The sequence below is a fragment of the Salvia splendens genome, chromosome 17 (assembly GCF_004379255.2).
Source record: "Salvia splendens isolate huo1 chromosome 17, SspV2, whole genome shotgun sequence".
Taxonomy (NCBI): domain Eukaryota; kingdom Viridiplantae; phylum Streptophyta; class Magnoliopsida; order Lamiales; family Lamiaceae; genus Salvia; species Salvia splendens.
In genome coordinates this window covers 3,595,333-3,620,802 of record NC_056048.1, presented here as the reverse complement: position 1 = coordinate 3,620,802, position 25,470 = coordinate 3,595,333, and the positions used below count along the sequence as shown (strand labels likewise).

The following is a 25,470-nucleotide window of genomic DNA, read 5'->3' as shown; positions in this document are numbered from 1 at the left end:
ATTTAATTGAAGAGTTATGGGCGCGGAGGACTGCACGGCAGTAGTTTTTTTTAATTATGTAATTTTTTTAATTAATGTACTTTTAAAATTTTAATAATATTATTGAATTTTCTCGTATATGTCTCGTAAATTAAATTGCGTATTTTGTGTGATTGTTAATTATTTGTTTTATATAATTTTGAGTGATGTGGCTATTGATGTGGCTGGCCTATTTATGATGTGGCTAGGCTATGGCTGAGCTATTTATGATGTGGCAGGAGGATTTTTAGTGTTGATGATGTGGTAGGAGGAGTTTGTGGCTAGGGTATAGCTGAGCTATTGCTGGGCTATTCCTATTGTGGATGACCTTAGTATTTAGGTATGTAATAATGGTAAAATAAATAAATTTATTTAAATTGAATAAATTGATCAGAATCGAGAAAGAATTCAAAAGGAAATAAATGAAATGAGAAATTAGTTTTTTTTTTTTAAATAAAAAAGTTTTTAGAAGTCCATGATATGACGTCAAAATAATTCCACTAAAAATTGAAAAATATGAGATTTTTTTTTGAAAATGCTATATTCCAGTAAATGCTAAAAATGCCAAAATTGTAAATGAATTTTTATGCTATTTCATTTAAGATGCACACAGCTAGGGCTGGTAAATCGGGCGGACTAGGTCGTTATCGGGTCAACCTGATAACGACCCAACCCAATAAGGCTTAACCCGAACCCGACCTGTTAAGGAAACCGTAAATCCGAACACGAACCAGACCTGCTATCTTCAAATCCGAACACAACCCGCACCCGACACGAACCCGTTATCGACACGATATAATATGGGTTGACACGACACGATAACGACCCGAACCTGATATTACACGATTAAACCTTATTTTTTAACCTAATTTACACAATTAAAATTCGTTTTATACTATTTAAACCTAATTTATAAGAAATTAAAAAATTAAAGTAATATATATTTTTAATGGGTTACCCGTATCCGACCCAAAATTATCGGGTTCTTAATGAGTCAACCCGATAAGGACACGGACCCAATAGACTTAACTCTAACCCAATAATTTCATGCGGATTCGTGTCGGATTATCGTCTCGTGTTTACTTTTAATAATAAATGTGCCAAAAATAAGAAAAATCTGTTTTTGCCTTTTGGCAACGAATGATAACCAAACAACTTGCATCATCTAAATTGGCGGCTCAATTAGTTTTGAAAAATGAAAGAGGGAGAAAGAACCAAATTAAATACTCCTACTATATAGTTAAAGCATGAAAATTACCTCTCCTCGACAATGTTTGTTTCATAGATTGTGTCCTAACATTTAAATCAATCTACAAAATTGCCAGCAAATCATATTGTATAAGAGTGTCCACGAGCCTGCTTCAGCTAAAAAAAAATTTGTCTGCCTAGTCATTTTACAGCCATGCCTTAGTCACATAAAACTTGCCCAGCCACATCACAGCCACCCCTCACATTTTTAATTGTTGGTATATTTTAATTGGACTAGAAAAAAATTAATTTGACAAAAATAAATAGAATGAAATGGAATGAAAAAAATGAATTAGGAATAGATATTTTATAGATAAAAATTTAAATAATATATTAAAAACTTGATGGCCGCGGCGGTTCCGCGGCTCGCAATAGACCGCCGCGGCACCACCGTCTCGCCCGCCGCCCGCAACACGGCTCCACCGGGTACTCGGTTGTCCCCCAACCGCCGGGGCACCCCTCGGGCTTGCAAACTGTCGCGGTTGGTCTATTGTGGACACCCTAATTGATTGTAATTTTCAAATTGCAGATGATGGGGTATTTAGTATTTATATTGAACCCACGTCAATTTTAATTTTGACTTAGACAAAAATCTGGCAAATAAACAGTTAATGCATTTGAATTGAAAAAATGGTAGAATTAGAAAATACTTAGTGAAAAAGAGTAATTTTGTGTGCTCAAAATGATGATCTCTCAATTCTCAAGAGAGCAATCGATTGATCGTAGACAATAGTGATGGAAATTATTATTAAAATGATTATGGCCTCTGGGGATAACTTTAAACGAGCCGTGGCGTTTAATTTGTAATCATACTACATAATCTATTCCTTTGCTGGGAATGTTTTAGATTGTAATCATACTACATAATCTATTCCTTTGCTGGGAATGTTTTAGACTTCGAACATCAAGCTCCATTTCCATTTATGACCGAGTCAAGTGCAATATATCTTATCGAAACAGTAGTACTGTATACATTATCGAAAATGCTGATATGAGTAGATATCATACCTTTATTTAACTTATTTTTAAGGTATTCCGATTTTTCGGTATGCCAATTTTAAAAATCGTTACTGTACCGATTTTTTGATATACCATACTGAAATCCGGTGTACTAGCTTTTGGTATATTACATAGACATTCGATATACTGTAATTTTTCAGTATACCGAATTTGGGCACGGCATACCGAATTACCGTTAAGAGTTGAATTTTGGTATATGCCATAATATCGATATACTCCCTCCGTCCCACATAATTTGGGACACTTTGACTGGGCACGAGTTTTAAGAAATATAATGAAAAGTGAGTTGAAAAAGTTAGTGGAATGTGAGTCCTACTTTTATATATTAGTTTTATAATTAAATGTGAGTAGGAATGAGTTTGTGAAATGTGGGGTCCACTACCAAAAATGGTAAAAGTGAAATGGGTCAAATTATGTGGGACGACCCAAAATGGAAAACTGGGTCAAATTATGTGGGACGGAGGGAGTATATCTTTACTGATGCACCAATTTTCGGTATATTGTGGTAACATAAATGAATATCGTTACATACTGAAAATCACGTTATACCACAATATTGATATTTTCGATTCGATAAGTACGGTATTTTGGTATATTTTCTCACCCCTAGTAATAACTTTGCTTATTTCTGCACTCTAACAAGATTACCTAGAACAAAACAATATCAGTTGAATCGAGAAATTACCGATTGAATCTGGTAGGAAGTAACTTGCTTTGGAGTAGTTTGTTGAATTACTCCCTCCTTCCCGCTTAAGATGACACGTTTTCCTTTTTAGTTTGTCCCAACTAAGATGACACATTTCCTTTTTTGGAAACTTTTTCTCTCCAATTAATACACCTAGCCACTTTTTCTAACTCTTATTAAAATATGGGTAGTGATTTAGAGACATAATGTCTCCATGCCATAATACCCTTATGGCATTTTGACATAGATATATTTTTTATTATGACTACTTTACCCAATATCATGTTAAATGGATACAAATCTAATTAAGGAATATTAAATCAAATTAAATATCTTTATCTAAATGCATATTTATTGATTTGATTAGAGATAAACTACAATCATGCTCGAAACTTTTTATATGTTTACACATCATTTTTTTCATGTTAATTTTATACTATTTTATTTATTTAAAAATCATGAATTTAGATTATAAATTAGTTACTATAGTAGTAATTAACAAAATACATACTAAATTATTATTTAATAATAAAATAATTTGATAGCTTCATCTATTATTATTTTTTCAAATAATTTTTTATATAATCAGTTGATAATTTAATTATGAGTTATTTTCTTTTTTATGTTATACTTTCATAGCCGGTTTTATTATTTTTTTTGTTAAATTTCTTATTCAAATTTGAATTGTATGATTAAATAATAGTAGTAGTTATTATGATGAATCATTTATTTGCGTTATCTTTTGTATTTTTGTATTAATTTTCTTAACTTTTATCACATGTAATATTTGTTTTCGACTCTATAAAATTATGCTTAGAAAGTTAACTTTATAACGTTTCAAAAATAAAAATTATTGTATTTTTTAATACGAAAATAATTGGATGAATCAACTTTTCTCATTTTAGATTATTTAATATATCGTACATCAACTAATTATATTAAGAATTAAGAAAATGAAGAATCATAAGCTCCATTAATAATATCTTTTTTTAGTTAGTAATTTTAAACTAAAATTTATAAAACTAATTTGTAAAGAAATCCAATATTTTTTATTTGGTAGTAAAATTGTACTACTCTATATATTAAAATTTTCTTTAAATAAATGCAATAAAAGGGGAATAGATAAAAAATATTATCCAGTCATATTTTAAAATCGTATATATGATTCACGTGTTTATTAAATGCATGCATAATATATGCATAATCTACATTTATATCCTTAAATAGGTTATAGGTGTAATAAATAAACAAATTAATATAGGGGTAGTAAAGTAAACACATAAAATAAAATTTTAATTAAAAATACCACATAATATATAATTACCATTTTAACCTCATTATGTCTTAGACATTATGTCTCCAAAACATTATTCTTAAAATATTCATCTTTCTTTATCTCTCTCCTTTAATACTTACACTCACATTTTCTCTCTCCAATTAAATACTTTAAACAATAACTCCTAAAATCTTGTGCCGGCTAAGAAATGTGTCATCTTAGCCGGGACGGATGGAGTATTTTTTACTACTAAAGTAGTTACTGATAAATTAAGAGAATTTTGAATTTTGGGCTCTCCAATATTGTAAATATAGCTAATTTGGCCCATCTTTAGATCTAAGTAAAAAAAATGCTCCATTAATCAAAGGCCCAACAGTTGAATTATTATCCTTTTTTTCTCAATTGTCAACGCGAATGAAATTGGGTTGGAATATTCAAAAGTTAAAAAGTCTGTAGTAGGAAAAGAATATGAATAATTTATTCCTAAATAAATAATTATTTTTTATTAAACCCCACACGCAATCTCTGCCTGGTAGACAACCTGCTCTCCTCCCTCGGCAACTCTTCTCCCATAATTCAAAGCGCATTCCTTTCTGTGTAAGTGCTTCTCTCCCAACTTTGATGAGTATTTTCATTTGTTGGAATTCTATTTGTTGTATGATTGCATCCGTTTAATCGTTTTTAGATGAATATTATGCCGGTGATTTGTTTCTTTTTCGAATTTATCAATTTCTGTCAATATTTAGGGCTGTGTAGCTCGATTCATGCGATGAAGATAGGGTTTCCGATTTTTCGACCTTTTCAGAATAGGTTTCGAGTGCATAATTATCATTCCGTTGATCTGATATTAATATTATGACGAAATTTTAGTTTATGAGAAACCTGCGCATGTTGATTCGCTAATTTTCTCTCTTTTAGTACTGCAAATTGGGGATTTGTTAATTGTGAGATGCCTACTGTTTCGAGTGTGTAATTCGTTAATTTTGGGAATGTAATGAGAATTATGAATCTGATGTTTGGCTTTTAAGCTTGCAGCGGTAAGAGTGTGCTTCTTTGCGCGTGTCCCGTTCTCTTCTCCAATCCGATATCTACATATACATACGTACTCCATACTTACACTTGATGGAGGTTAAGCTGTGGAACGACAAGCGCGAAAGGGAGATGTATGAGAATTTTGCCGAGCTCTTTGCGATTATAAAGGCAACCGAGAAGCTTGAGAAAGCTTATGTTCGGGACGTAATATCTCCTGCTGAGTATGAGCTTGAATGCCAAAAGTTGATTGCCCATTTCAAAACGTTGTCTTCCACATTGAAGGACATTGTACCCAGCATTGAGAGGTTCCATGATACTTACAAGATGGATTGCCCTGCAGCCATGAACCGCCTCGTGACATCTGGGGTTCCTGCAACCGTCGAGCACAGGGCAGCTGCTGCGATGACGAATACTACATCCGCTGCCATTGTGGCCGAGTGTGTTCAGAACTTTATTACTGCTATGGACTCGTTGAAGCTAAACATGGTTGCAGTTGATCAGGTCCACCCGTTGTTGTCTGATCTCTCCGCTTCTCTCAATAAGCTATCTATATTGCCACCTGATTTTGAGGGGAAGACAAAGATGCGAGACTGGATTGCCAGGTTATCGAAGATGGGTGCTGCAGATGAGCTTACTGATCAGCAGGCTCGACAGCTGCACTTCGACCTGGAGTCATCTTACAACTCATTCATGGCAGCACTTCCAACTGCAGGGGCATAGTTGTTTGGCTGAGGCAAGGTTGTACATATATCGGTACATTTGTTTTCAAGTCTACTATATTTAATATGTATGTTTGCACTTCTGAGTAGAATATTGGTCGGAGCAAGTAATATTCAGCACAGGGTTGCTGATATTTTGATCCTATTCCGTGCTAAAGAGTAGATGTTTTTTTATTAATATGAAGTGTTTTCTGATGGAATACACTCGTCCTTCATTATGGGATGAAAGCATTAGAAAATTGATTGCAGCTGTGTTGAACCTTATTTCTTTTTTTATGCTGCTCTTAGCATATCCATTCTGTTGCAGAGTTATGTAAAGTATTCAGACTTCATCATTCTTGTGTTAGTTTCTTGGATGCACTGCCCTTTGAAGTAGAAAGCTTGATTGGTCTTCCCTTGTGAACGTTTTGGTTTATAAAGTCATTTGCTTTCTGAAACCTGAGGAGATTCAATCCCCTGTGATTTGGTTTATGCCGTAGAGTTTTCTTCTTGTCAGCGCTTAAATTATTGGTTCTCGGCTTTGCTTGAGCTATGCTAACCATTTCAATGTTGTTCTCTGGTGATGTTGGAGTTTCTGTGATCACACGTTCAACTTTAATCTGTTAAACTGGCAGTTATGTATTTACTACATTTGAAGTGGTTTAGGATGGTTGTTCCCATCAGAAACTTGCGCACTTTTGAGCTGTTGATACTTAAACACCGTCTCTATATCCTTATCGCCACGGCCGCTGCAGTTAACTACCACCTTGGCGCCATCAGGCAAGGTCGGGCATAGTTTTCCTAGATGTGCCAGTGCGTGTGCTGCCTCCAGCGCTGGGCATATACCTTCTAACCGGCACAACAGTGCATACGCTGCGATGCACACGAATGAGCACATTAGTTCTAGGTCTAGTTATAAGAGCATATGTATATATATGTTGCAAAAAAAAAGCAATCACCATCTAGAGCTTCTTCATCAGTAGCTGTGTGAAACTCTGCACGACCAATCTCTCTCAGGAAGCTTAGCTCTGGGCTGACTCCAGGATATTCTAGCCTGCAATTTTGAAAAAAAATTCCAATCTTTGAAACCAGAAATAGCTAACTGTGGAAAAAATTCATGATTGAAATGAAAGATTTGTATACCCAACACCAACAGAACGAGGGCCAAGAATCTGGCCTTCATGATCTTGCAGCAATAAGGTCATGGCCCCATGGTACACCCCTATCTCTCCTTTAGCTAGAGTAGCAGAGTGTGTTTCTCCATCTATTCCGGTCCCGGCCGCCTCGACTCCAATCAACCGGATGTCCTTGTCTCTCACAAACTCGTGAAACATTCCGAGAGCGTTGGAACCACTTCCCACACAAGCCACCAAAACATCAGGCTCCCCTCCCCACTTCTCCACCGCTTGTCTCCTCGTCTCTTTTCCGATGATCGACTGGAACTCCCGCACCATGGCCGGGCACGGGTGTGGCCCCACTGCTGTCCCGGCTAAGTAGTACTTCCTCTCCAAATCCCCCACCCACTCGCGTATCGCCTCCGACGCCGCATCCTTGAACGTGCCTCGAACTGATTTCACCTGTAGTTATGGATTTTAGATCACAATCACTCTTTTAATTATGTACGTGTATAAATTATGTTATGTTAAGATTAGAACCTCTGCGCCAAAATTCTTCATCAAGAGCACGTTGGAGGACTGTCTCTCCATATCCAGGTGGCCCATGATTATGGTACACTCCATGGCGAGCTTGGCGCAGGCAGCAGCCGTGGCGACGCCATGCTGGCCGGCACCGGTGGCTGCCACCACGCTCCGCCGGCCCATGCGCTTGGCGAGCATGGCCTGAGCGAGGGCGTTGTTGATTTTGTGCGCTCCACCGTGGCTGAGATCTTCTCTCTTCAGGTAAATGTCGGGGCCTTCGCCCCGGCCGTTCTTGTAATGATCGGTGAGTCTTTCAGCGAAGTAGAGTGGAGTTTCACGGCCAACGTAATCTCTCAGTGCAGTCGAAAGCTCGCCCTATGGAATTACCATTAGGAAATAATAACAGAAGTAATCACCAATATTAAAAAGAGATATTGACCCCTAATATCATGGAACTTTCAAAATATTGTGTTTTTCCCACGAACTTTGAAATTGGCAAATAATATCACGAACTTTACACCGAGTTTGTTATTTCCCACCAATGAAAAAATTCCGGCAAAATAATATCATGATACGTATTTTTTTCGTAATTTCTCGACAACAACTTCGAGAGTTTCAAAATTTTCAAATCTTTGAGAATAGTTTTTCTTGAAGCACACCCTCCAAATTTGTTCTTCAATCTATTAACATCGCCGAATTTTTTCACTGGTAGGAAATAACAAACTCAGGGTAAAGTTCGTGATATTATTTGCCAATTTCAAAGTTCGTGGGAAAAATCCAACTTTTTAAAAGTTCCATAATATTAGGTGCCAATATCCATATAAAAAACAATCACATAGACTGTTTGCCAAAACACAAAGAATTGTTTACCCAATTCAATAACTTATGATATGGACCTGAAAGTGGGGATCATGCATGCAAAGATTGAACTCAGACAGCAGCACCTTGAGACAAGTGACTAGTGTTTCAGGCACGAAGATGCCTCCAAACCTGCCAAACTTGCCTGTCCTAAACAAGGATTCTTCCGTTTCATCGATTAGTTGGAGAACATCTGTTTTCCGAGTTTGAGTTTGAGTTTGAGTTTGAATCTGAGTCTGAGTATCGCGGCTCATCACTGAGCATACCTTGAAACCTTTGTGTCGTACGGTTCGCAATGGCCAATCAAAACCGAGTCGATTCGAATTATTTAGGTTCGGAGAGGGAAGATTGATGGAGTGGTGAAGAGAGAGAGTTTGAAGATTCATAATAAAAGGCAAAATTTTGCAAGAACCGATATTTTGAGGTGTAGATTTTTATGGTTTCATGGATGTATTGCTTTTCAATTTATAGAGGTTAGTTAGCTATGGCTTATGGCGGCATATATATGCATATAACTAAATTAAAATTAGTTACGTTCTAGAATTGAATTAATAGGAGTGTATGATATCCAAGTAATAAAACCGTGGAAATAATAGTGATCAACTTGGCAAACTTGCAATGCATGTATGAATTTGTTATCATCAAGCCTAGCATATTATCATAGGCTTGGACAATTAATTGATTACTTTTAAATTATGGTGTATGATACATGTCTTACTTTGGTAGGCTAAAAAATCTTAATAGGTGTAATAAAATTTAGCTAAAACAGATCGTTTAAATACTGGGACAATATATATAGTTGTTTAATAAACTTATTAGGTCTAATAAACTTTAGCCAGCCACAATCTAAATAGTACTAGTAGATAATTTTATTCTAGAGTGAATTTGATAAATCATGCTTCAATATCTTTTTGAACATATTATAGCAGTACAAAGTTTCAATTTTTTTACTATAATTTGATCTCATCGTTAACTTTGTATTAGTTGTTGAACTAAAATAACCTAATAATATGAAGGACAACTTTGTAGGCTAAAATATAGGACCATAAAAATAGCAAAAATCATTTACAAGGACCATATGCACATTTAAGGCTAGATAATTCTGGCCCTTAATTCAAACATAGGTACCAAACATACTTTAATATTCGATAAACTAGTATTGCTTCCATATCGATTTTATTATTAAAAAATAAAAGAAAAAATAAACTGTTTTTCAAAAACTCTATTTGAATAAAAGTCAATAACACAACCTTTTAATTACGGCCGGCATCGCACCCTGAAATTCAATGCGGATCACGTTTGGATCACAATTAAAACAGTTTCTAAACTAAAAAAACGTTTAAATTGATATTTAAGATGGAAACTAGAAAATTCATTTTTGTCAAAATCCACTTATTTCCTTGTATACAAAAAGTTTAGTAGTGAAAATAAATAAATAAAATATGATAATATCGCACATTTTAGATTATTTTTTGTCATATAACTTCAAGTTATAGGAGTTATCTATTCTATCACACTGGCATGTAAACCAATCAACGAACAACAACCAAGAACACAACGAATTTAAAGTAAAGAACAAGCGTGTTACGTCGGTGCCACACATTAACAGGATTGAATGGCAATAAATATTTATTTTTTCCGGCGAGGCTTGATCGCGACAAATTAAGACAATATCATTAATTCATGCCAAATCACTTAAATATTGTTCACTAACTTGAGTGTTTTAGATTTGGTATTGTGAATAAAAAGTTGAGGATGAAACTCAAAGTTCTTTTCCTAATATCATTAACTCATACTCTTCCATTTTTTTTGAAGTGCCAAATTGTGGTCTTTGTTTTGTCCCCTTTTAAGATCATATTATACTAAGCTTTCAATTATGTCCATGTAAACTTAAAAGTTGGTAACGCAATTTCAAGGCTCGTTTAATTCGTTCCAAATTCCATTATTCTCGTTGACGAAATAACTCTTCATTTTCTTCTCCCTCAACACTTGCTCGAATACTTAAAATTACAGCATCAGTGATAGAATTTAAATTAATTTCTTGCACAGGTTAGTAATATTGTGACTTTTAATCATCTTGCTAATATCATTCTGTATAAGAATATAATTGATCTTTTACACAACAAACAAAAGTTTTAAAATATTTAGAATCTTGAACTAGATTAATTCTTTTTGTGCCATGTCAATAAACATAGGAATTGTTTGGTGGAGAAGATTCATGGACATGATTGTGTTTTGGTATTCATTTATTCATAGTAGAAGGTGAGCAATTAATTAGGAATTTAGGCTGTTTCAAACCCCATAAAATCATCCTTCTTCTTAGTATAAAAGACGAAGGGAATATCATCCTTCTTCTTTGTATGAACTTAATAAAAGACGAAGGGAATATAATCCACTAACCTCAAAATTTTAAAATTGTTTCATATCATTTATTAAATAATTCGATTAGCTTGATTGTCATAATTAATGTGAAGTAAATAGATGTTTTGTTGATAAATACATAATTCCCGAAGTTGAGTCGATTCGAATCAATGTACTGCCAAATTCTAATATTTTCTTGAAAGGAAACATTAGATGTATAGTGTTCTATTTTTGACGATTTAGAAGATTATATGCTTAATTTGTTCAATTGAAAATCTGGTCTAATGTTATAGATGAATATGCATTTACAGTAGAGATGATACAACATGAGAAACACAATATATAAAACAAATAACCTTTAACATTCAATTTCCTTATTGCCAATCCCCCCACATCTAAATAAATAAATACTCCTAAGATTTTACACACACTTTAAGCTGGTCCATCAACAAAGAAAATAGTATTCTTTTTGAAATGGTTTTTATTTTAAGATTATAAAATCTTCTGTATATTATTTGGATACTTTTCACTGAAATTGGTGAGCCCACCCTTCTTGGACTGAACTCTAGTAGAGTCTAATACGAATATCATCAATTGGGCTTATTTATCCACTGGGGTGACAATTTGGGCTTCATAACAGCTGGCCCATTTATACATCGATTTGACTTAAACCAATGATTAAGAAATTATAATCTAAAAAAGTTGAGAAATTCTTATTTCTTATAGTATCTTCTTTTGGGTGAATTAATAATGGCCGATATTAAGATTTAACAAAATCTACAGCTGAAGAGATTGATTTATTTTAGAGGAATACAGATATTGATATTAATATTGGGTAGTTTTGAATAAAATTACATAAGAAATAATAAATCTATACTAAAACTATTACCCAAAAACTAGAAAAACAAAAAATCCATAATATATTTACTTGAGCAGTTGACGTATAAAATATGTTTGTGATAAGAAAATTTTCCAACGACTTGTCTGTTTCCAAGCTAAGAACATTGACAAAGATATATCACATCAAATTTTGAAGAGTAATTTTTAAAGTCTAAATTGCAATACGTATCTCAAGTCAGATTCTATTGTATAATGTGGGGCTTGATGTTTCCCCCTCCATCGCAAAATTAATTCACCAATAACAACCAGATTTAATTCCTCACCTTTTCTCCAACAGGCAACAGTTACCGTTACTCAACTCTCCCACAACCCTTATTTCTCATTACTCAAAAGCCTGACAAAGTACTTCCGAAGTGTGTGTATGAGTTGACCTAGTGGTAGAGTGTGGTTGATGCTCGCCCGAGGTTAAAGGTCTTGAGTTCGAGATCACCTTTGCGCGACTGTTTAAATATCTATTCATTTGCATGTAGAAGAAAAAGCAGGGACGAGGTAATTTTATCACGGTAAACCTCGGTCTATTCGTTAAGAAAGCGATTCCCAGTGCGCACTAGGAGCCACCACAATTGGAAGAAACTCCCACACTGCTGCCGAGATCCAAACCTGAGATCTTACTCCCTCCGGTCCCCATTAGTCACATTCTGTCATTTTTGTCGGGGCCCAATTAGAAGTCTCATTTCACTTTGACTAATGTTGATAAATGGACTCCACATTCTACTAACTCACCTCACTCACATTTTACTATAAAATCAGTATATAAAAGTAGAACACACATTCCATAATTTTTTTCTATCACTTTCATTTACAAAGTCAAACAATTTCTTAAAATCTGCGCGGGTCAAAAATGAGATTTTTAATGAGGACTGGATGGAGTATATTTTACTCAATCCCAATCTATCACTCATTACGCAAAAAGGCGAATCTCTCGCCCCCAATATCCCCACACCCTAGTCCAACAAAGTAGTGAGGGAGTAAATCACAATAAATCTCAGTTTGTTCTTCAAGGAAGCGGTATCCTGCCTGGTGCGCATAAAGAGCCACCGCAATTGGACGAAACTCTCATATTAGATTCCAGGATTCGAACATGAGACCTTATTACTCAATCTCATACTGTTGCTCCCCCTCAACCCTACCTCAAAAGCAAGAAGAAGAAGATTCAAGTACTCCCTCTGTGGCTCCTTCCCATTCAATATGTTCACATTCTTGAATGACACTAGATTTTAGGTGGAGTAATTGAGTATAATAAAGTTGAGTAAAAAAATGATTGAATATTTAATGTGGAGAGGAGAGAGAGAAATTTGTTTTCAAATATGTAACGTAGACACCTTGAGCGAGACAAATTAAAAAGAAAATGTAGACGCCTTGAATGTTGCGGAGGGAGTAGCTAGTATTCACCATAGCCGGTCACATGCTGCCAAATTATGACCCACGTTTTTAATGATGATTTAAGCTTCCCATTGAGATTTTTTTTTCAGTCCGTACATAAATGCAAAAGTTAAGGTTCAATAGCTCCATTTACCACGACCATGACAGTGTGAAATATACAGAGACACAACACTATATTTCAGACAGTAGCTGAGAAAATTAAAAGTGGATTGATATACACATTCTTTTTTCTCCAAAGTAAATGAGGTTGCTGCATGATACAACCATCTCTCTTAATGATTTGAGTCCTTGGGTTGATGAATAATATTATTACGAAGCCGATTTAATAATTGCAACATGGAAACGACATAATGCAATTCTTCTGTTACGGACTCAATTCCCACATCGGTTGTGAGAACAACTGATGTGGGGTATATAGATTAAATGAGCTCTCTCTCCTAACAGGCTAGTCTTTTGGGATGAGTTCTCCTGTTTGGTCTGTATCAATTGATGCTTTCAATGAGAGCTCAAACAGCTCGGAGTGGTGGCTGGGCAACGAACTCGCCGTGACCAACGAGTACGTTTGGGGCCGCTCGGAGTGGTGACCCACGGAGTGGTGGCCGGGCAAAGAATCCGCCGTGACCAACGTGGCCGTGACCAACGAGAACTCGGAGTGGTGGCCCACGGAGTGGTGGCCTGGCAAAGAACCAGCCGTGACCAACGAGGACGTTGGCCCTTAAAGGAGGGTCGAATGTTACGGACTCAATTCCCACATCGGTTGTGAGAACAACTGATGTGGGGTATATAGATTAAATGGGCTCTCTCTCCTAACAAGCTAGTCTTTTGGGATGAATTCTCCCTGTTTGGTCTGTATCATCTTCCCTTTATTTAGATAACCCATTTTCTATATAACTGGATGAGGTTTTAGGTTATTAAACGATCATCTCGTAGGATCGATACTTGACTTTAAGTATAGAACCATATTCTTATCGATGGTAATCGAGAGAGGCGATATTGTGGCAATGCATATTGAAGAGAGGAAAAGATTTGAGAGAATGAATCGGTAATTCTTATTGCTTGATTGTATGTGTTACATATCTCCCAATATATAGGACAATATAATTCCTAACTAAGGAAAAACAATTAATGGCATATCAATCTATTTTAGGGTATTGTATCAATCCCCTAATCTTCTCTCCTTGATTCCTGTAATTTGACACATATTAGTTTTTGAAGGCCATTTGTCCCACCTTCACAAGCACCTACGTAAATAACTAGTGATTGTGATCGATACTTGACTTTAGGTATTAATCGATCATCTCATAGGATCGATACTTGACTTTGGGTATAAATTCTTATTGGTTTTTATTTTTTAGTCCATTTGTTCCACTTCCTCACATACCTACATGAGTGGATTAGTTATTGAGATTGCCAATGGATGCCTAATCTAGAACCTAAAATAATAGTAAAGTATATCTGGTTTGTTTTTTATTATTGCTGGAACATGAGAACACGCTAAATATATAAAGTTATTGTATTCACTAATAATTTAAACGAACTCAAAAAGTATCAAAATGTAATTTTGACCCTAGAATTGCATTCATTTGCTAAGCACCATAAATATACGTATATATGTATGTGTGTGTATAGACAATAATTAGGGATATTGATGATCATGATGTAATAGTAATCCAAAGTTTATTTGTGTTGGAAATCCGTGGTGATGGTAGCCTCAATCAAACCAAAACTCAATTATGTGTTTCGACATAATTAATTAAGGCAAACATTGCAATTAATCAACTCTTGTACATTTCTGCCTACGATGAGGTTCAAGTTTCTATGATGATTTTGCACAATATGATTTGGTCAATAATTATTTAAGCAGACTCTGGTATAACATTTAAGTTTTATATAATTGTTATACAATGATTTAATAAAGTAAAAATTAGGAATTATTTCGGTCCTTTAGGTCGTGAAAATCTGTAAAATTCATTACGTTATTGAACGAGTTCAGGATTTGGGTTCAAATCCATTAGAAATGGAACATTTTATTTTTCATGAACTTTGCATTAATTCACGTTGAATTCCTCATGTTTTATTAAAAATAAATCATATGATTCGTAGTTTCTATGTAAATGAGTACTTTAAACCCACCCTTCTTTAATCCTCATTAAATGGATTCACTGAATATTCATACGCGCACTAAATTTAACTAATTTTATATCAAGTTATGTCATACTAATAATTATTATAATCTCCAGATATTGTTTCATGAATTAAAACGATGTCGTTTAATAATTAATCACCATGTCAAAATGTTTTGATTAAAATGTAATTTGATTTTTTCACATGAATTCAAATGATGGTGTATGTATCACGTGACGTAAGATTTCAATTTTCAAGTGCACATATATCTCACGTGGCATCATAATTGTAATAAAGTCAATTGAATGTATGAGTATCAATTTATACTTTTATTAAATATTGGGCATCAACAAGAAAATGCCCAAAGTTGTGGTCCGAAACCTGTATTTGTCCCTATAAATTTAAGTGCAATTTTATTTATTGAAATCATGTGATTTTTTTAAACTATCAATCACTCCATGTTCTGTCATAATTTATCTGACCCTCTATTTATTTTGCTCAACCAATATTATGTACCTGCCATTACAGCATGTAATATGAACTACAAAATTTTTTGTGTGTGTTTTGGTTTTACATGAGAATCATATTAGAGGAATAAATCTCTAGAAACATTAAAATTTTGCAATTATTTTAATTAATTTCTAACACCCTGAAAATTATTCGATTAATTTTTATAGAAAAATAACGATATATAAGGGCATCTGCAACACACTGATTAATTTATTTCTAGCCCATAAGAATACTCCATATTTATTTGAATTTGTATTAAAAAATCTTGACCTGCTGCATGCCATAGTTTAATTTTTATTTTTACCTTCAAAATTAACAACATGGTACAAAATGGAGTGTGTTAATATAATTATTAGCTGATTTATTAACTTGATAAGGACGTGTACTACAAAACAGATAAAAAAATGAGCTCTGAATATCTGTACCTATAAGGAAACTAGCTGCCCCCTTCAAAGTCACCATTTCACCTTCAACTTTAATTACCGATGAATTAATTATGTTTGTTTTTGTATACATACACATAATTCCAAACATAGAATTGAATCAAGAATAAACGAAATACATATACAAAATTAATTAAATTAATTTTCATGTACTGAGGAGTGAAAAATACTACTAACATCCTTTGTGAAAAATGAAAACACAACGGTATTAAATTTATTTTACAACCACTCTTTCTCGTTGTTTCATTTCAATAACTTTAATTGAGTTTACCAGTGTGTGGGATCACATAATTTATGAAGGTAGGGCTTGATGCCTGTTAGCATTATTGGCTGATCAAGGCATGAGCAAGGGTGCATGCGTGCGTACGGTAAAGCTGCAGACAACGGTGGAGTTGTAGCTTGATCAAGGAGAAAGGAAGATAGCCGTTGGAGGCGGTTATGAACTAGCTCAACAAACTTTCGTGAAGATCTCTTTCACTTAAGTTCTAGTATAAGTAGTTAGTTTGTTTACTCATTGTAGTGTGTGTAAAAATCAGTTGTATACATTCACTACTCGATCAATAAGAGTTTTCCATTCGGTTTCTCAAAACAAGAGTTCATCTTCTACAAACTTGAGTTTTCTTTTGTTCTTTGTTTATAATCTTACAAAAATTGGCGCTGTCTAGTGGGAAGCGATCAAGAAACAAAGAAAGATGGCTGCGCGTATGGAGGCTGAAAAATTCACGGGCAAGAACGACTACGGCTTATGGAAAATGAAGATGCGAGCCGTTCTTGTGCAACGGGGTTTGGCTGCTGCTCTGACCCCAGTCGACGCAGATGCGAAGGAAAAAACCCCTGCCCTCGACGAGAAGGCTCAGGCTAAGCACGATGAAATGCTCCTTAGTGTTGGTTTCTGGGATTACAAGATAACAAAACCGGGCGTAATACAACCCAAAAGAAGGAATACAAAAAAGAACTGAAGTTACAACGAAAATGAAACAACTAAACCAGTATGCTATGACAGCCGAGTCGAGGAGGCCTCTTCCCGCAAGACGAGATACGCCCCGGTAGTGCTCTCGGTTTGGCGTGTCGTCCCCAAAGGTAAAACGGCTACGTCTCTTCTGATGCAGCACCGCAATCAGCAGAGCTCCGGCGAACGGGATGGAGGAGAGGGCAGAGCTTCGACAGAAAGACAATGCAGGGAGAGGGAGAGAGCTTATGCAGAGAATGCTTGTAGGTGTGTGTCCTAATGCAGTGGTATGGCTAGCCTATTTATAGGCCAACCACCATGCAGGGTCAACCAGCCATTGAAGGCTCATCATGGCAAAAACGTAACCGACGTCGGTTACAGGCGTGTGCGTGTGGCTGTAATGTGCCACCCGTGTGTGGAGCGTGTGGATTTCTCACGTGGCAACCGTGACTGTGCCTCGCTTGACGACGTGTCAAGCCACTTGGATTGCTGACTCGGCGGTGGTCCAAAAAGAATAGTTTGGGCCAAGCACCAAGCCCAAAGACCACCCAAAGACCAATTGCCAAGATCCAAGATCCAAGATCAAGATCAAGATCAAGATCAAGATCAAGATCGAGATCGAGATCGGGCTCGGGCCCGCGGCCCGCGACCGCGACCGCGAGCGCGAGCACGGGCACGGGCGGGCGGGCGGCGGCGCGCGCGTGTGCGCGCGTGTGGGCTCTTTCACCCATCTTGGTCCACTATAATTATTAAGTAACATAAAGTCACTTAATTTATACACATTAAAGATGTGTTAATCCTCCAATGTGGGATAATTAACACTAGTTAATTATTCCCTAAGCTCCATCTCCAAGCTTTAATTAAAAGCTAATTATGCCCAACTTTAATCCACTATTTCTCACTCACCGGAAATCGGATTTGAGAAAGTGAATATACTACATTTACCTACGTAAAATGTAGATCGACGCTATGTCATTTAATTTCACAAAATTAAATGTCTCGTCACATTTATTATTTGGTCAAAATCCATTGACCGGGCATATTTAATCCATGATTTTTACAATCCCCCACATGAGTAGAAATAGCCGAATGCATATGCATGCAGACACAAGCTCAACCCTCGCGAGGTATATAAGCATAAGGATAGGTAGTTGTTGACTTTGAACCCTCCATAGTCGACACCATCGGATACACAGGCGGCTTAGTAGCGCGATGCTTTGAACTAATCCCCCACGGCGTGCACCGAGACAATGGTGTTAACACTTAAACACCTCAACCTCATCCGTTCTCACGTTTTGTGTCCATTGCGGTCTTGGACACCACTTTGGATTCATAAGTGCGTTTTTTATGAAGCGACCACACTTCGCACTTACGTAGGTGATTCTTAGTCAAGTACCTTGCCATACTTGGTCTCTTTGAGAATTCCATCTCTTTGAGATCCTTAAGAACCATTAAAAGTCATAGACTTAGCCTTTACCACGAGGCAAGTTCTCCAACACTCTATTGCTCTCTAGGGAATAGATATAGTTTGAGTGTTTTTCCATGAACTCTCATAGCTTAGTTGTCCCTTTGAACCAAGTTCTTGGGATCTCCAGTCATCATGGTTGGGTTACCACTATGACAATTCTTTAGTTTGTGGATTTCAAACCCATTCCCTCTAGCAACTTATTCATTTGATCACGGTTTAACCCTTTGGTTAGCGGATCCGCTAGATTATCTATTGACTTCACATAGTCAATTGTAATCACCCCTGTTGTGATCAAATGTCTCACGGTGTTATGTCGTCGACGTATATGTCGAGACTTACCGTTATAGAAACCATTGTTTGCCCTTTCAATAGCCGCTTGGCTATCGCAGTGAATCAGCACTGGTGGCACTGGCTTAGACCAACATGGAATGTCTTCAAGGAAGTTCTTAAGCCACTCGGCTTCCTCACCAGCCTTATCCAAGGCAATGAACTCCGATTCCATTGTTGATCGGGCTATACAGGTCTGTTTTGTGGATTTCCACGATACAGCACCACCCCCAATAGTAAAGACATATCCACTTGTTGAAAGTGAGTCTCTATTATCGGATATCCAATTGGCATCACAGTACCCTTCAAGCACCGGGGGGTATCTCGAGAAGTGTAGCCCAAGATTTTGAGTGTGTTTTAAATATCTCAAAACCCTCACAAGAGCTCTCCAATGCTCTTTGCTTGGATTGCTCGTGTAACGACTTAACTTGTTCACGGCACAAGCAATGTCAGGTCGAGTGCAATTAGTCAAGTACATAATGCACCCGATGACCCGTGCATACTCTTCTTGTGCAACGGGCTCGCCTTTGTTTTTGCTCAAGTGAACGTCGAGTTCAATTGGAGTCTTAACCGGCGCGCCATCATAGGCTTTGAATTTATTCAATATCTTCTCAACATAATGTGATTGTGTTAAGATGATTCCATCATTCATTCTTAGAATCTTCATTCCAAGAATTACATCGGCTAGACCCATGTCTTTCATGTCAAAGTTTCTCTTTAACATGGCCTTTGTATCGTTAATTACTTGAGTGTTGCTACCCAAGATTAACATATCATCAACGTAGAGACACACTATAACATGACCGTTATTAGTGCTCTTGATGTAGACACATTTGTCGCACTCGTTGATTTTAAACCCATTTGATAACATCACATTATCAAACTTCAAGTGCCATTGCAATGGCGCTTGTTTCAATCCATATAGGGATTTCACGAGCTTGCATACCTTTTTCTCTTGTCCAGGTACTACAAACCCTTCGGGTTGTTCCATGTAGATTTCGTCTTCTAGTTCACCATTCAGAAACGCGGTCTTTACATCCATTTGATGAATCTCGAGATTGTGCAATGCAGCAATAGCGAGAAGCACCCGGATAGATGTAATCCTTGTTACAGGTGAATAGGTATCGAAGAAGTCATGTCCTTCTTTTTGTTTAAAACCCTTTACTACTAATCGGGCTTTATACTTATCAACTGTTCCATCGGCCTTAAACTTTCTTTTAAGAACCCATTTGCATCCTAAAGGTTTAGCACCTTCGGGCAAATCAACCAACACCCATGTGTGGTTTAGCAAAATTGAATCAATTTCGCTTTGAACAGCTTCTCTCCAATGCAGCCCGTCTGGGCCAGCAAAGGCTACTTTTATCGATGTTGGTTCTTCATCCAACATGAAAGCAATGTAGTCAGGACCAAAAGTTTTTGGTGTTCTGACTCTATTACCACGTCTTAGTACTGTATCTTTTGGATCGGGCCTTGCACGCTTGCGCGATTCAGGTTCCGCATCTGTTGATTTAGAACTAGTGGCTTCTTCTTCCACTTGTTTAGAACTAGTGGCTTCTTCAATTCTTGTCTCAGAATTGGTTGATACCTTTTCCTTATCTTTGCAAGGAAAGGTATTTTCGAGAAATACAGCATTCCTCGACTCAATTGTTGTTCCTACTGTGATAGTCGATATTTCAGACTTGTGAACAACAAATCGATATGCACTACTGTTAAGTGCATATCCAATGAAGATGCAATCAACCGTCTTAGGTCCGATTGTAACTTCTTTGGGCGGAGGAACCATCACATTTGCCAAACACCCCCACACTTTGAGGTATTTGTAGGATGGCTTCCTTCCCTTCCACAACTCATAAGGAGTAACATCTTTTCCTTTGAGAGGGATTTTATTCAAGATATAGTTTGCTGTCAAAACAGCTTCCCCCCACATGTTATGTGGTAATCCTGAACTGAGTAGCAGTGCATACATCATCTCTTTTAGAGTTCGATTCTTGCGTTCTGCAACACCATTAGATTGTGGTGAATATGGAGCAGTTGTTTGATGAATTATACCACTTGCGTTGCATAACTCCTCAAACGGGGCTACATATTCGCCTCCTCTATCGCTTCGAATCATTTTGATTTTACAACCAAGTTGATTCTCAACTTCGTTCTTATAATTTTTGAACGCCTCTATTGCTTCATCTTTGCTTCTTAAAAGATAAATGTAGCAATATCTTGTGCAATCATCTATGAAAGTGATAAAGTACTTTTTACCACCTCTAGTTTGCAACATCTTTAAATCACATACATCCGTGTGAATTAATTCAAGGGGTTTTGTGCTTCGTTCAACCGAGTGAAACGGCAACTTAGTCATTTTTGCTTCAAGACAAATTTCACATTTATCTTGGATATCCAATTCATTAGCCTTTAGTAAATCTAAATTTACTAATCTTTTAATGGCTTTTGAATTTACATGTCCCAATCTACAATGCCACAAATTTGAAGACTCAATCAAATAAGAGGAAGTAGATGCTTTATTCTTATTGGCCAATGGCTTCGCAACACTTCGAGTTGCTACACTAAGCTTGAAAAGCCCATCGGTTACATAACCTTTTCCGATGGATTTTCCAAACTTATACAAGACAAACCTATCGGACTCAAATACAAGTTTAAACCCTTTATTAACTAGTATTGATCCTGACACTAGGTTCTTGCGGATGTCCGGGACATGCAGCACATCCTTCAAAGTGATAGTTAGGCCAGACGTCATCATGAGAATCACGTTGCCAACGCCGAGGACTTCTGACGATGCTTGATTCCCCATGTTGATCTTCCTCCCTTCAACAGCAGTGTAGGAGGCAAACTTGCTCCTGTCGGAGCAAACATGAGCAGTAGCGCCGGTGTCGATGTACCAGCCTCCCTTGTTATCAACAAGGTTAACCTCTTCAGTGACCACTGCAATGAGGTCGTTCTCATCCCAGTCCTTGAACTCCTTCTCAACGACGTGGGCTGCCGGCTTCTTCTTCTTGCTGCGGCAGTCTTTGGCAAAGTGGCCCGGTTTGCCACATTTGTAGCAGTCGCCTTCAAACTTCCTTGAAGGCTGCTTTCCCTTCCCTTTGTCATTTGGACGGTTTGGGCGAGGGCGTTTGTTGGAGGGACCGCCCCGCTCCAACAGGTTGGCTTTGGCTTCATTTGGGGTGAAGCCTTTAGCCTTCTGATCACTTTTGCGCACGTCGGCCTCAATGCGCAACTTCACGATCAAGTCTTCAAGGGTCATCTGCTTTCGCTTGTGCTTGAGATAACTCTTGAAGTCCTTCCAACTTGGAGGGAGCTTATCAATGATCGTGCACCTTAGGAATTTATCGGGCAAGGTCATCCCTTCAGCCACTAATGAGTGGATGATCATTTGGAGCTCTTGGACTTGCTCCATGACGGGTCGAGAGTCGACCATTTTGTAGTCCATAAACTTGGATGCTACAACTTGTTCCGTCCCTGCAGCATTATCTATGCTATACTTCTTTTCTAGGTTTTCCCACATTTGTTTAGATGTGGTTACATTGGAGTATACATTGTACAAACTATCATCTAAAGCACTTAGAATGAAATTTTTACAAAGGTAATCTCCTTTCCTCCAAGCTTCATAATCTGCCATGACTTCGAGCCTAGTCTCTTGGTCGCTTGGTGCGGGCGGCTCGTTCTCCGTGAGGAAGTTGGCGACGCCCAATGTTGTCAAGTAGAACAACATCTTCTGGTACCACCGCTTGAAGTCAGATCCTCCAAACTTTGGTGGCTTCTCGGCAGGTGGCATCATTCTTGGTGCCAAAGGTGCCGCAGTTGGTCCTTGGAAGGAACCAATTCCGTTGCCCCCGAAGGAGCCAACAACTTGGTTGGGCATAGAGCCCCCACCATTCATGTTGGGCATAGAGCCCGCCATGGTCGTACCAGCCCCGAAGGGACTAGCACCCGCATGAGACCCGAAGGCCCCAGCATTCGTGTTGATCCCGAAAGATCCAACACTAGTATTGAGCCCGAAGGCACCAACACTCGATCCATTAAAGGATCCGAAGGAACCACTAAAAGTGGAACCAACCGAACCACCAAAGGTGGAACCAGTGGACGCCCCGAAGGGGTTGTCCCAAACCCAAGGGACGGTGGATGAAGCGGCTGGGAAGCCAGGAGTTGGCATCATCGAGGGAATCGATGAAGTGTTGACCGGTCCAGTGGTCGCCATGGTGGAGGGAATGGCGGCGGCGGTGGTGGCAGCGGCGGTGTTGGAGTCGGTAGACATCTCCAGCAAAGGTGTTTAATATTTCGAAAGTTTTAGTTCAGTTTAGAAGTCCAAATTCCTTCAAAGGCAAGTTATCTCGTGTTGCGATTGTTGGTTTCTGGGATTACAAGATAACAAAACCGGGCGTAATACAACCCAAAAGAAGGAATACAAAAAAGAACTGAAGTTACAACGAAAATGAAACAACTAAACCAGTATGCTATGACAGCCGAGTCGAGGAGGCCTCTTCCCACAAGACGAGATACGCCCCGGTAGTGCTCTCGGTTTGGCGTGTCGTCCCCAAAGGTAAAACGGCTACGTCTCTTCTGATGCAGCACCGCAATCAGCAGAGCTCCGGCGAACGGGATGGAGGAGAGGGCAGAGCTTCGACAGAAAGACAATGCAGGGAGAGGGAGAGAGCTTATGCAGAGAATGCTTGTAGGTGTGTGTCCTAATGCAGTGGTATGGCTAGCCTATTTATAGGCCAACCACCATGCAGGGTCAACCAGCCATTGAAGGCTCATCATGGCAAAAACGTAACCGACGTCGGTTACAGGCGTGTGGCTGTAATGTGCCACCCGTGTGTGGAGCGTGTGGATTTCTCACGTGGCAACCGTGACTGTGCCTCGCTTGACGACGTGTCAAGCCACTTGGATTGCTGACTCGGCGGTGGTCCAAAAAGAATAGTTTGGGCCAAGCACCAAGCCCAAAGACCACCCAAAGACCAATTGCCAAGATCCAAGTCCAAGATCAAGATCGAGATCGAGATCGAGATCGAGATCGGGCTCGGGCCCGAGGCCCGAGGCCCGCGGCCCGCGGCCGCGAGCGCGAGCACGTGCACGGGCACGGGCTCGGGCTCGGGCGGGCGGGCGGCGGCGGCGGCGCGCGCGTGTGCGCGCGTGTGGGCTCTTTCACCCATCTTGGTCCACTATAATTATTAAGTAACATAAAGTCACTTAATTTATACACATTAAAGATGTGTTAATCCTCCAATGTGGGATAATTAACACTAGTTAATTATTCCCTAAGCTCCATCTCCAAGCTTTAATTAAAAGCTAATTATGCCCAACTTTAATCCACTATTTCTCACTCACCGGAAATCGGATTTGAGAAAGTGAATATACTACATTTACCTACGTAAAATGTAGATCGACGCTATGTCATTTAATTTCACAAAATTAAATGTCTCGTCACATTTATTATTTGGTCAAAATCCATTGACCGGGCATATTTAATCCATGATTTTTACACTTAGCGCATAGTGCTGTGATATTGTGCCTAGGAGACAAAGTATTGAGGGAGGTGCAGACCGAGACAACCGCAGCTGGAATCTTGAAGAAGCTTGATGAGGTATATCTGGCTAAGTCCTTGGCTAACCGTTTATATATGAAGAGAAGGCTTTATTCCTATAGTTTTTTGGAAGATAAGTCAATTCTTGAGCAGCTAGAGGACTTCTGCAAATCTATAGATGATCTTGAGGTTGTTGATGTGAAGATTGGTAATGAAGATAAATCCATCTTGGTACTCAATGCCCTTCCCAATTCGTATGATCAGATGAGGGATGCCATATTGTATGGAAGAGACAAGCAGATCACTTTTGCTGAGGTTCATCCCGCGCTCATGGCCAAGGAATTACAAAAGGGAGCAATGACTAGATCTGATCCACAGCCAGAGTCTCTGAACATCAAGAAATTCAGTAAGAAGAAGTTTAAGAAGAAGAATGGAGAATCGAAGGCTGAGGTTTCTGGAGTTAAAGAAACTCGTTCTTGCCATTGGTGCAAGAAGCCATGGCATTTAAAACGAGACTGCTATTCATGGAAGAAGAAGCAGGCCAGTGAAGGGAACTCTCATTCAAATAATGTGAATGGTGAAGCTGGTGAGGGGCCTAAGGTGATGAATGTGACAGATAAATGTGAGAAAGGATTCTGGATCATGGATTCCAGTTGCTCATTTCATATGTGTCCCACAAGAGAGTGGTTTCAGAATTTAAAGGAGGCACATGGTACTGTGCTCCTAGGAAATAATCAGACCTGCTGCATCAGAGGGGTAGGAAACATCATGTTGAGGGTTGATGATGGATCTATCAAGGTGCTGTCAAAGGTTAGATACATTCCTGAAATCAAAAGGAACTTGATATCTCTGGGAACTTTGGAGAAGAAGGGATATTCTTTCATATCAGAGAATGGTGGGATGAAAATATGCAAGAATTCTCAAGTAAAGATGACTGCAAGAAGGAATGGAAGCTTGTATTATCTTCAGGCAGCAGTCATTGAAGGTGAGTCACATC

General features: G+C 38.1%; 2 protein-coding genes across 3 annotated transcripts; one reads left to right on the top strand and one right to left on the bottom strand.

The window, feature by feature from the left end:
* The first annotated feature begins 4,760 nt into the window (after positions 1 to 4,760).
* On the top strand, positions 4,761 to 6,246 carry LOC121775419 (vacuolar protein sorting-associated protein 28 homolog 2-like). Of its 2 annotated transcripts, none has more exons than XM_042172501.1 (2): positions 4,761 to 4,844; positions 5,283 to 6,246. In XM_042172501.1, the coding sequence occupies exon 2, from the start codon at positions 5,370 to 5,372 to the stop codon at positions 5,997 to 5,999; it is 630 nt and encodes a 209-aa protein (XP_042028435.1). In that variant the 5' UTR covers positions 4,761 to 4,844; positions 5,283 to 5,369; the 3' UTR covers positions 6,000 to 6,246. The 2 variants fall into 2 exon arrangements, with proteins under 2 accessions (XP_042028435.1, XP_042028436.1); XM_042172502.1 differs by having other exon boundaries at positions 4,765 to 4,844; positions 5,276 to 6,246.
* Positions 6,247 to 6,575: 329 nt separating this feature from the next.
* LOC121775418 (tryptophan synthase beta chain 1-like) lies at positions 6,576 to 8,798 on the bottom strand. Its single transcript, XM_042172500.1, has 5 exons — positions 8,511 to 8,798; positions 7,633 to 7,989; positions 7,121 to 7,554; positions 6,937 to 7,031; positions 6,576 to 6,850 (listed from the first exon to the last, which is right to left on the bottom strand). The coding sequence occupies exons 1-5, from the start codon at positions 8,724 to 8,726 to the stop codon at positions 6,624 to 6,626; spliced, it is 1,329 nt and encodes a 442-aa protein (XP_042028434.1). The 5' UTR covers positions 8,727 to 8,798; the 3' UTR covers positions 6,576 to 6,623.
* Between the last annotated feature and the right edge of the window lie 16,672 nt (positions 8,799 to 25,470).